This window comes from Halictus rubicundus, chromosome 14 (genome assembly GCF_050948215.1).
Source record: "Halictus rubicundus isolate RS-2024b chromosome 14, iyHalRubi1_principal, whole genome shotgun sequence".
Lineage (NCBI taxonomy): Eukaryota > Metazoa > Arthropoda > Insecta > Hymenoptera > Halictidae > Halictus > Halictus rubicundus.
The window spans coordinates 4,176,537-4,188,877 of NC_135162.1; the positions used below are offsets into that span (position 1 = coordinate 4,176,537).

At 44.3% G+C, this 12,341-nt stretch overlaps 1 protein-coding gene across 1 annotated transcript; it reads right to left on the reverse strand.

Moving 5' to 3' along the window:
* Positions 1-891: 891 nt before the first annotated feature.
* LOC143360913 (fatty acid synthase-like) lies at positions 892-9,018 on the reverse strand. The gene is made up of 8 exons (XM_076800105.1): positions 8,881-9,018; positions 8,424-8,777; positions 5,138-8,295; positions 4,587-5,046; positions 2,638-4,491; positions 1,573-2,495; positions 1,246-1,479; positions 892-1,152 (listed from the first exon to the last, which is right to left on the reverse strand). Exons 1-8 carry the CDS (start codon positions 8,984-8,986, stop codon positions 1,051-1,053), a joined length of 7,191 nt encoding a protein of 2,396 aa, XP_076656220.1. The 5' UTR covers positions 8,987-9,018; the 3' UTR covers positions 892-1,050.
* Between the last annotated feature and the right edge of the window lie 3,323 nt (positions 9,019-12,341).

Below are 12,341 nucleotides of genomic sequence, written 5' to 3' on the forward strand. Positions count from 1 at the left end.
GTCGGGGGGCCCTATGCGTGACCGAGGCCGAGACAACGGCCACGACCGCGCGCCGCAGCTTCACCCGCATCTCGTCGCGGATGGAGCTCAGCCCTGCCTCCAGGAGCACCTGCATTTGGGCCATCACGCCCACCGCCGTGGTGTCCCCGCTGGTGTTGGGGGCGGGGATTACCGGCCGGGGAGCGTCGCGCAGCCGCTTCATGGCCATCAGCTCCCCCCTGATGGCCTCACGTAAACGTGATCACCCGACGTAAACAACGCGCAATATTTGCTGAAACACTTAAGTTTTAATCTTCCACATTTCATCCGCTTCAACATGATTGTTCTTGCTCAAGGTCATTTCAAGTTCAAAAAGGTGGTATCCACTAAATTCAGTTTTTTATTGTCTATCATACTATCGTAAAAAAATATACTATTCCATTTAAAAAAACATCGGTGACCTTGAAATTTCATTACAAAACACGACATAAAAAATTTTTTTCTTCACCATTATATTGCCCCTTGCAATAGTGTAACTTTGTCCTCTGAAGTTTTCTGATAGGACTGTAAATATGAAAAATATTTAGGTGTTCCCATTTATGTGGGACACCCTGTATATATATGTTCTATAGGTCTAAACAATGGTAACTTGACCACCAGGAACCATTATAAAGATCTAGAGTGCTTAAAGGTACTTAAATATTTATACTTAAAATCCATTAAATAATTATAGTAATACTCGTTCGTACTACCTGACAAATATTACAAATGAATCAAAAAGAGAGTACCACTAAAGTTATTTTGCTGTCATAGAAGTTCAGTTTATAAATTAATGTGAATGATCAATGAACAATGCGGGTGGAAACCTCAAGGAAAAAACATTTCTACAAAAGGAACATTACACAGAATATCTAAGAATTATTAAATATTAATAATTAAGTTGTAAGATGAGCTCTATCAATATTATTGTACATTGATACTTTCTACAACTTATCTATACGAAACTGGCAAAGATCGCGTGTTCCTCGATTCTTCGATGTGTGTTTTGTATATATATAAGTAGACATAAGTTTACGTTTGCAGCATCCTTGCTATTTCTTTGCCGTTACTTCCTATCAGGATGCTTCTGTGGTTTCCAGGCAATTCTTGGATTTGCACTTCCTTTTGACAAATCTGTAAATATGCGATCGAGAGAATCAATTTCTGTTAAATTTCCTGTTTGGCAGCGTAATTATAATTTATTCATTATTTAGACGCAACCATTACCTCTGATAGACCGTAATCCTTCTTCAAATGGATAAAGCTGTCTTGAATTCTTATTAACATGATGTCTCCGTTGAATTTAACCGTTGGCACATAATAATAAGCTGCCTGCAGCTTTTTGTGGAACAACATACCAGCAATCTTCAACTCCTCCTTTTTCAAGTCTTTGTTATTTATTGTTTCTACCATTTTATCCAATATCTCGTCATCAGGTGTATCCTTCAAAATATTGTAAGCCTGCGGAAAATAAAATTACAAAAATACAGAATAAATCGTAACAACTGTCGAAATAAAATACCAACAAAAAGTAAAGAGACAAAAATACGTTACCTCGATAAAACGGATCTTCTCGTTGAACAGCTTAATGAAGAACGACAAAGTATTCCGACAGTTGGAGTCAACGATGTCCGTTTTCGATTCGCATGCATGTTTTCCAATCGAAATGCAATGTGACCTAACGAATTCAGGCGATCCGTCCAGAAGAGTTAAAATTACTTTCTCACCGGCGGTTTCCAACTGAAGAGCCATTTCAAAGGCGACACAAGCACCAAATGAATAGCCTACTACATGATACGGTCCTTTCTTCTGAACTTTCTTCATTTCCTTTATGTAGAACGTGGCTAGTTCCGTTATGGTACTCAACGGGGCATCTTGAACACATTGGAAGCCCCAAGCAGGGCGATTCAATTCGCTAGCTATGCCCTTCAGAGAACCGACCATTCCCTCGATCGCGTGAACGAAGAATAGAGGTGTCCCCTTCGTACCCTTTGTCTTCAGTTGGACAAGGGATTCCGTAGGAATTATTTCAGCGCAATCCGCCTGGAACAGGAATTGTGCTCCATCTTCTTCCTCGGCTTCCGGTTCGATAGCTTCTACTTCAACAGCTCCAGAGCCGAATGACTTCAACTTCTCGAACGTCAGGTTACGGATATCCTGTGCGGACAGTACTACATCGTAATTTCTTTCTAACATCTGTTTGATTTCTGTTCCCATGAGAGAGTCCATTCCGAGATCGGCCAGAGTGACAGAATAGTTAATGCTTTCCAGTTTTTTGATACCCAAGATATTAGCTATCGCCTGAACGATGCTGACTTTGTTGGTTGTCTCCTGACTCTTACGTTGGTCCGCTACGCACATGGAGGCCAGGACAGGATAGGTTTGCTGTAGAAAGACGTCCATGGTTTCCAGACAGCTTCCGATACGCTGTGGCATAGTGCCACCGATTTCTGTGTCGTTGCCGCCACCAACAGAATCTAGAAAAGAAAGCCAAACATGAAAAAATATATTCCGAGCAGGTCCGAATTAACAAAAAGATATACCACCACCACCCCACCCCCCTCTCGATCGTACTATTTTATACGCTGCTAAATTTTTGAAAAACGAGGATCAATTTACCTAAAATCAATCCAACATCTCCAATAGCTCCCCACTGAATAGCAAGGCCAGGCAGACCGTTCGCTTGCCTCTGCTCAATGATTCTCTCCATGGCAGAGTTTGCAAGACCATAATTCGTCTGACCAATGTTACCTCTGCCGCACGAAACGGAGGAGAAGACAACAAAATAGTCCAGCAAGGAACACAACTCTCGCGACACCGCGTCCAGACATTTCGTGGCAGAGACTTTGGGCGCTGCTACCTTGACGAAATCGATCTCTTCAAGGTATTCGAGCACGTTGTCGACTAGAACAGCCGCCAAGTTGAATATACCACCGACAGGAGCCATCTTGTTGCTATCTTCGACCAGCTTCTTTGCTCCGGCCATCGTTGTCGCGTCCACCGTCGAGATCGCAACGTTCACGCCGGATTCGCGCCAACGACGAACGCACAGGGACTGGAAGCCGTTTCGGATACCGGACCGGGATGTCAATACCAAATGTTTGGCGCCTCGCTTGATCATCCATTCGGCGAGCTCTGCACCGAATCCTCCGAGACCTCCGACCAGGATGTAAGACTTGTGTGGGTTCATGTACGTGCGCGGAATGGCTGCTACGATCTTTGGCGTTGGGTGCGGTACCACGGTCTCCTTCTCTTCTTCGCGAATCTTCAACACAACTTTACCAATGTGTTTGCCTGTGGCCATGAACCGGAACGACTGTTCGATCTGCTGCTCCGAGAAGACAGTAGCTGGCAGCGGGCGAACAGCTCCGTTGTCGATACCCTCTTTGACGAGTCTGACCACTTCCTTCCTTTCAGGGCCGTCGATCTCGCAAATGGCGTCCAACAATATTCCATGGAAGGCGGTGTTCTTCAAGAACAACGACATTCCCAAAGGCGCGTCGTTCGATAGATCGTATTTTCCAATTTCGAGGAACCGACCACCATCGGCGAGACACCTGACGCTGGCTTGCAGCTTCTCTTCGGCCAACGAATTTAGCACCACGTCCACACCACGACCGTTCGTCTCGTTCATTATCAGGTGTTCGAAGCTGGTGTCTCGGGAATTGCCGATGTTCCTGTCGGTCAACTGAGGGAACATTTTCTTCAAGAACTGTCGCTTCTCCGGTGTACCGACCGTTGTGAACACTGTGCAGCCAGCGTGCAAAGCTATGGAAATACTGGCTTGACCAACACCACCACTGCCAGCGTGAATCAGAACGCTTTCGCCGCGTTTCAGGCCACCTCGAACGAACAAGGCGTAGTAACTAGTCGCGTAGGCTACCGGGATCGTCGAAGCTTCCTCCAGAGACCATTTTTTAGGTACGATCCATGAAAATGCAGAATCGGCTACTACGGTGGTCGCCAGACCGCGTGCAGGTACCATCGCCATAACTCGTTCACCCTTTGAGTTACGTCCGGAGAATTCAAGACCCAAGATACAATCTTGGCTAGCCAAGTTTCCAGGCAGAGCATCCGGTGGCAGCTTTCCAGTGGCTAACATCACATCTCGGAAGTTCAACGGGGCGTAGTATACGTGGAAGAGTTCCACTCCCAAGGACTTCTCCGGTTCGTAGTAACTCAGAGGACTCTCGATCCATCGCAAACTGCTCAGGTCTCCCCTGTGCAGAGCATTGATGTACGCGTGTTCAACCTGGACGGACGAAGCTCCTGTTTGCTGGTCCAAGAGCAAATGCCGGAAGCTTCCCCAGTTTCCTCCTTTCAAGACATTGGCCATCAATTGCTTGCTCAGTTGCTCGGCGTAGAATTTATCATTGAGACTGAACTTGGGAGCGTTCTTGTCTTGGATGAACACGTAACGCACGTTGGTGCCGCCATCCTCGCGGCGAACGCAGGTCATAAGCCCAACCATGCCTGAATTGTGGAGAATAATATTCGTCATACAGAAATTCTGCCTATGATGATACGAACTTATGGTCCCATTCTAACAGGTAGGTTCGAATACTTACCGAGCAGTTCGTCGCCTTGATTGACTACAAGAATCTCTTGTATTTCCGTCGCAGCTTTCTTCAGCGCCGCCTTAAGGTTCTCTACCCACTGGAAGTTCTTCTCTGTTATTTGGACGATCATCGGCTCCGCCAACTTTTCAGGCTTCTTGAGTAAAACGTAAAACTTTCCGTTCGCTACTTGATTCCCTACGATTATCAGATTGGCGGTTTTCTTCGAGCTATCCAAATTATTCAAACCGGATTCTTCAAGCAGAGCGTAGCCACCACTCCTCAGACTGTCAGACAGATTGTTCAGTACAGCTTCGGCGGTATTCTTGGACAGTACGTTCGTAGCTACGACGAAGTGTAAGTCTTGGCCCACAGGTGTCTTGTTCAGATCCTTTTGTACAACTTTTACGTTTTGTGCATTCAAGCTGGCATATTGCTCGACGCTACTGGTTGCAGCGACCTGGTAATCAATCTGAAACAGAAATCATTTGTGAGAGACTATTTTTTGTATGTATACGGTCCCAGTAATGATAATAATAACAATAACAATAATAATTACTTACAGTAACACTGGGTTCGCTGTACAAGATGTCCAACACAGTGGTTGCGAAGAGAGCATCTATGGGACGATCGCCGGCTACTTCTACGGCTTTCAATTTCAATGCTGCCAAGTTTTCACGGACAATTTGCAACAAGATGGTAAGGGCATTCACTTTAGCCTTCTCAGGGTCTTCCACCGTAGGCTTGGGGTTAACGTAGGGTACAAACGTGTATTTCTCGTACTTGGGAGGGATTTGAGATTGCTGCCTTCTCGGGGCCAAGGATGCTTTCATCTTTCTGATTTCGATACCGCCGGATTTGACGACATCGATATTCTTGTAACAATATACTGGAAGAGCCTGGTCTTCCCCCAAGTCGTTCACTTGTTCCATATGAGCAACGGGATTGATAGCAACATACTGTATACGAGTTGGTAAATGCAAGGATCTGGTATCCTTTTGTAGAATGGTAATCTGAAGCATGGTGTCCATGAAGGAAATCCAATTGGTCCAGAGAAGTTTTCCATTGCCACCGCGATTGTTGGCGGATTCGATACCCTGGAACTCCCCGGTATATTCGTATCCTCGCAAACGGAGCTCCTTGTAAACGTCTTTGGTGTTCAGCTCCAACAGTTCGGGATCGTTTCGTACGACCGGTGTCGGAAGATTCAGCATCATTTTCTCCGTGTTCTCCGGTACAGATATCTTTCCTGTCACCGCCACCGAGCCGTTCTCGCAAATCTCAAATTCATTGGTTCCCATGAATATATTGACAAAGAATTTAATCGGGCCTTCTTTAGGCATGATTGTAGCCCGCAGGAATTTTACATGTTCGAACACAACCGGGAGTTTCTCGAAGTCGACGTTGCGCAGCTTCGCGTAGGTTCTCCAGACGAGTACCAAGTAACCGGTAGCCGGGAAAAGAATTCTTCCGTCGATCGTATGACCAGCTATGTACGCGTCCGATTCTTTGGACAGGTCAAACTCGATCACGCTCTCTCCGGAGAGATTGTCGCTCTTGCAGAAATCGGCTACCGCCCATTCGGTGGAGTGGTCCCATTTAACCATAGAGCTGATCATCGGCGTACCACGGCCGACCGGATAGCTGATGGGTGGGTACAGTTTTGAGATCTTTACCTGTGCGCCAGCCATGTGCAATTTTCCTAAGTTTTCGAGCAGGAAAAGCAAGTTGTTCTTGTGATCCCGTTTGTGCAATCCTATGTTCGTCACACTCTTTGACAACGATCTACGCAGAACCGCCTGCATCAAACAGTGCGGAGCAATCTCGATGGTGATCGCGTTTTCAGGCACGTAAGAAAGCCCTTGCTTGAACTGTACAGGCGACAGCAAGTTGTTCACATGGTAGGCTGCCGAGCTGAGCTGCGCCAATGGATGGTCCCAAGCTGCAGTGGGTATGGACGTGGAGATCCACCTGGAGGTACGCGGTTTTGGATTCGGTATGATCCTCTCTAAAGCGGAGCGCAAATTCTGGCCAGCCGGGGCTATGTACTTGCTGTGGAACGCGACGCCGCTGCTCTCTACCACTCGTACGAAGATATCCTCCTTCTTCAGCTCCTCGGCGAATTTCTTAATAGCATCGACCGCACCGGAAATCGTTGTAGAATCTTCGGAGTTGTTGCAAGCTGGATACACGTCCGGCGGGCATCGTTTTTTAACCTCCTCCCAACTTAACCCTACGGCCGCCATAGCTCCGGGCGACAGTTTCGAGTCCAGAATAGATCTTCCACGCCAGTACGCGGCCAAAATGGTTTGTTCCGGCGTGAAAGTACCGTCGGCGTAAGCGCATCCCAGCTCACCGACCGAATGTCCAACGATACCGTCCGGATGAATGCCCAAGTACGCCAGGAGGTCTACAAGGGCGACTTGAATAGCTGCGATCGATATGAAGCAGTGAACGACATTCTCAACGAAGGATTCGGGTGTAGAGTTCAGAATGACGTTCATCAGATCAACACCTTCGGGTTTCAAGGCGTCGGCGCAACGTTGCAAGCTTCGCTTGAACGGTTCGATGCAGAGCAAATCCTTGCCCATGCCAGCCCACTGAGAGCCCATACCAGAGAACACGAACCAAATAGGACGTTTCTCCGAGGTACTGATTTGACTAGTTTCTTCGGCTCCGTCCGTTCCCAGCACGGAATAGCCCCGGTAAAGGTGACCGGGTATGTTCAACGCGTACGTGTCGTGAAGAAGAGCGATGAATTCGTCGTCCTTCTCGTGTTCTTTGGCTTTGTCTAGAAGAACCTGTACAGCTTCCTCTGTGCGGCCGGATACAGCGACCAACTTGGGTATTTTACTATCTAAGACTGGCGACAGTTTTGGTTTCGGATTGCTACGAAGAAGTACGTGCGCGTTGGCTCCGCCAAAACCGAACGAGTTTACGGCGACTAGGCCACCCTTCCATGGCATATTCTTATCGACGACCTGTATGCTGCCGTCGTGTAGAGACGGTATATCCTTGTTCGGATTCTTAAAGTGAAGATTGCCTGGTATCACTCCTGCTTCCATAGCGATCAACAGTTTCGCCATAGAACACATTCCACTGGCCGCTTCCGCGTGACCCAAGTTCGACTTGACCGAGCCAAGAAGAAGAGGAGTTTTCCTGCCTTTGCAGAACAAGTTTGCGATAGAGTTGATCTCTTGCGGGTCGCCGACCTTGGTGCCGGTTCCGTGGGCTTCCACGTAGACAACATCTGTTGGATTGATTCCAGCCTCCGCGTAGACTTCGCGCATCATTTTTTGCTGCATCTGCCCGTTCGGATATGTGATGCCCTCGACTTTGTTGCCGTCCGTGTTCGTTTTCGAGTGTATCACGGTGGCGTAGACTCTGCGCGCGTCCTTCGACTTTTGTAGGAACAGGACACCGATTGTCTCGGATCTGACGTAGCCGTTACCTGCGGCGTCGAACGCTTTGCACGAGCCGTCCACCGACAACATGCTCAATCTATGGAACTCGAGCGACATGGTGGGCTCCAGCAAAAGGTTGCACCCAGCAACGATGGCCGCGTCGCACTCTCCCGAACGCATCGCGCTGATCGCCTGGTGCATACCGTACAGCGACGACGAGCAAGCTGTGTCTATCGCGTAACTTGGCCCATTGAAGTCGAAAGCGAACGATACCCTGTTGGGGAACATGGATCTGCAGCATCCGGTCAATGCGTAGCCTGCGAAAATCGATTTCGAAGTAAGTACGTATGTACGCACGTATTTACATGCATACCGCCGAAAGAAAATTCGCTTTCCAATTTCAACGAGGAGCCTATGCCAGAAAGAAAATAACCACATTCCGTACCATTGAGCTCTTCCGGACTCTTCCACCACAACTCGTGCGACTCTGACCTAGAAACACCGACGAACACACCAGTCTTCGATCCTCTAATCTCTTGCGGATTAATGCCAGCATCGAGTATGGCCTCGTACGTTGCCTCCAGGAGTATCCGAAGCTGTGGGTCCATCAGATGAGCTTGTTTCGCGTGAACACCGAAAAAAGTGGCGTCGAAGTGTTGAATGTCCTTCAATTTGCCGATTCTCTTTGGTAAACCGTAGATACCGGCTGGCCATCGTCGTTCGTCGTCCGTGATCATGTCGACACCCTCGAATAAATTCTTCTTCAACTCGTCTACATTGTCTGACTCCGAGAAACGACCTGGAGAAAACGACAAACGCGTTAGATTCGCGGATACTATAATACATGTGTGGTATAGGTATATATAATACATATCGGACCTACGTAAGAAATTCTTCGTTACCTGAGAAACCACTGATGACGATGTCATCTTGAAGGTATTGTGTGCTACCGTTGATCACTGGCTCCCTGGCGATGGGGCTGTTCGCGCTCTCAAATTGGGCCGGCATTTTTACTGAGAATCTCTCTCGCTGCTGCAATCTCCTTTTAATTTACCCGTTCTCGCGGAGTATATCGAACGTGGAAGCTTAGTGGACAGTAAGCGGAAAATAATAGTTTCCGCGTTTAGTTATCGCCTTATGTAGACGGTTCCCCCGACGGTTCTACACATACACACATGCATACAAACTTTTAGAGGAAAACATTAGTTGGTTCAGACGGGAAAATATTCTGACAGGCAAAAAATTTATTTAAGGTTATATTTTTTTATATCTCTAGGTCATCGATGTTTTTTTAAAAGGAGTAATATATTTTTATTATAGCTATATGACAGCCGAGGTCAAGACGAATCCAATTACGTGTAATATTATGACATTCACGTTACCTTGAGTACGAGAAATTCATAAAAGTAGGACACTTGATGTAAATAGTGAAATAACGATGACATGATCCCCCTAGAATTTCAAGAAATGTTCTTGAACCTTGACTAATGACTGTAAGCACGTTTACAATAAATTGTAAAAACTGATACAAATTCTTCTCGTTTCGGTGACTCTAATCAGTACGTTTAAGAAATTCATCGGGATTTATTCTCTGGATATTACTTCTCTGAAACGATGGTGTACCCTGATGCAGAAAAGATAGAAATGATTTTAGATTATGGTGAGGCTAAAAGTAACTGAGTACAAGCATTTCAACTGTACGCAGAAAGATACCCTGAGAGAAATCATCCTTCTCGACATAGTTTTGACCGCATAGTTCAATTGTTTTGTAAAACAGGGAGTATTAAATCACTGAAAAGAAAACGATCAAAGCCTGCTACTGCAGAAGATGCCGAAACTTTTGTATTGGCTACAGTCGATATTGATCCTACTACAAGTTGTCGAACAGGTGGACGTTCTTTAGGCATTTCCAAAGCAAGTGTGTGCCGAATATTGCAACGTCATTTTCATCCATACCATATTTCCTTACATCAGGAGCTTCGTGGCAACGACTTTCAGAATCGTGTTGCTTTTTGTACATGGACATTGCAGCAAATACAAGGAAATCAATATTTCTTTTTTGACGTTCTCTTTACTGACAAAGCTACTTTTTGTGACCATGGACAACTGAATATACATAATATGCATTATTCGTGCACTGAAAACCTGAAATGGGTTTGACAAATTGTACACCAGCGTCCGTGGAGTTTAAATGTATGGTTTGGAATCCTTGGTGATAACTAGACTGCGGATTTTATGCGTTTAGACAAAAATGAGTATGTGTATTTAAAACGGTAAAAACATTAGAAGATTTTAAAAATACTGTTACATTATTTCCAATCTATTGAACATATTCAGAAAGAAAATTAATTTCTATTTCGCTCCAGTCTGTTGCAATTCAGATAGAAAATTTTCATTTTGCGTAAATATGCGCCATCTAGTGATAACATACGAATGTTTCGTACTCAAGGTCACGCGAAGGTCATAATATTACAGGTCGTTGGATTCGTCTTGACCTCGGCTACCATATAGCGATAATAAAAATATATAATTCCATTTAAAAAAACTTCGATGACCAAGAAATCTCAAAAAATATAACCTCGAACAAATTTTTTTGCCTATCATAATATTTTCCCCTCTGAACCAACTAATGTATGTATGTTCACAACGCGGGTGTACCCAAGGACATAATACAGGGAGAGTGCGAAGAATCAGAACACCTAAATATCTCCGTTACTTTTCGTTGTACAAAAAAACTTCTTAGGACAAAGTTACACTGTTTGAAGGGCCACATGTAACGGTGTAAGGAAAAAAATGTTCTAGGTCATTTCTTTATGAAATTTGAAGGTCATCGATGTTTTTTTAAATGGAATGATATATCTTCGTTAACGTAGTGTTGAAGCTAACAAAATAACGAATTCATTCATGTAACACAATATGGCCTACAAATGACCTTCAACCCAGAAAAATGGAATACATAAAATTCAACGTGCAAGATTCATTTGCTTTATTTCTGTTACGCAAAATATTCAAAAATATTCCCTTGAGCTGCTATACATTCAAATGTATTGCAATACACAACATAATAACAGATTTGGTGTTAACAGGAAGACATTTATGATATCCCTTCACCTATACGTTCGTACAGAATCGTGTTTATCAACTACTAATTACTCTGAAGACTTTCTTGCTAGCAGTGTTGCGAACCTTAACTAATGGCGTTGGTTTGTATGAAAAACGTTCTAAAAGTGCGTAACAATAAGTTTAATAAAAACAACTGAGAACGTACAAAGTTCAATGCCAAGTTCTGGGCAAAGGTTATAAGGTTTAAGTCCGTACAAATGTTAAAGTGTTCTTAACCTAATGAAGGTTCGTAGCGTTCTGACTCCTAGTTCATCTGGAATTCCTTACCAAAACTCGGAAAGAGATAACTTCTTTGGTAGGGATAACCAGGGGACGAATCACCAGTTTGGGGCGTAATCCAAAAACTGTGCAACGCCTACAGACTCCATGGTTTCATTTTCTCACGGAGCCTCAGAGAATGCTGCACAAAGATTCCTTGTTTCCAGGATCTTTCCCCGAAACTGGTGTACTGGTCTTTCCGCTGAGTGTGGGCCTGCGATACGTCAACTGTTTTCCCATTTCGAAACAGGACACTTAACTTTCAGCCGTACCCAAGTCCGTAATAAATTCTTAGGGTCAAGCATACCAATAAAGAACTAAAAAATGACAGTGTTCCACTCGATCGCAGCGAAGACCCAGACACGATGTCTAGACAATTCTAGACATGCCGCCCGCCTTCAACTATTAATGTTCAATTGGAACTTAATACTACGGAAAGTAAGAATTAATCAAATGTTAAGCACTAATAATGACATTAAATGCAGTACAATATGAAACGCAAAGGCCGTCGCACACTAGACCGCACCGCCGCCGACGTTTTGACTTTCTTCTATGTAATTTAAATGGGTATTTAAAGTATTTTAGCGTTATTTCAAGATTATTAACACTTTGGACGCCAAACTAGAAACCCCAAAAATTCCATAAAATCAAAGTAAGTTATTTAATGAAATAAAAATTGCAAAAAATTAAATGTACGATACTAAGTAATCCTCCAACTTTCTTGCATGTTACAGATCCTAATTAAGTTTAGTACAATGAATATATCAACGTAAAAATTCATTTTAAAACCTGCACAAATACTTCCGTCAGCCACATATGGCTGACGTGGCGTTCAACGTGTTAAGGTTATTCGTTTCGACACCAACTATAATATTATGAAGTCAGAAATATATAGTAATATTTAAAAAATCGAGGTTGTCCCTATATTTTATAAAAAATTTTTTTTCTTAAATTTTTTATATTGACATTTGTAGAAAAATAA

Bases quoted from the DNA above. Each gene is read 5' to 3' on its own strand.
- LOC143360913 (XM_076800105.1), bottom strand. From the start codon at position 8,986: ATGCCGGCCCAATTTGAGAGCGCGAACAGCCCCATCGCCAGGGAGCCA. The intron at 8,778-8,880 runs GTAACGAAGAAT...CGTTTTCTCCAG, and splicing joins CGTCATCAGTGGTTTCTCAG to GTCGTTTCTCGGAGTCAGAC. The intron at 2,496-2,637 runs GTAAATTGATCC...TTTCTTTTCTAG, and splicing joins AGATGTTGGATTGATTTTAG to ATTCTGTTGGTGGCGGCAAC.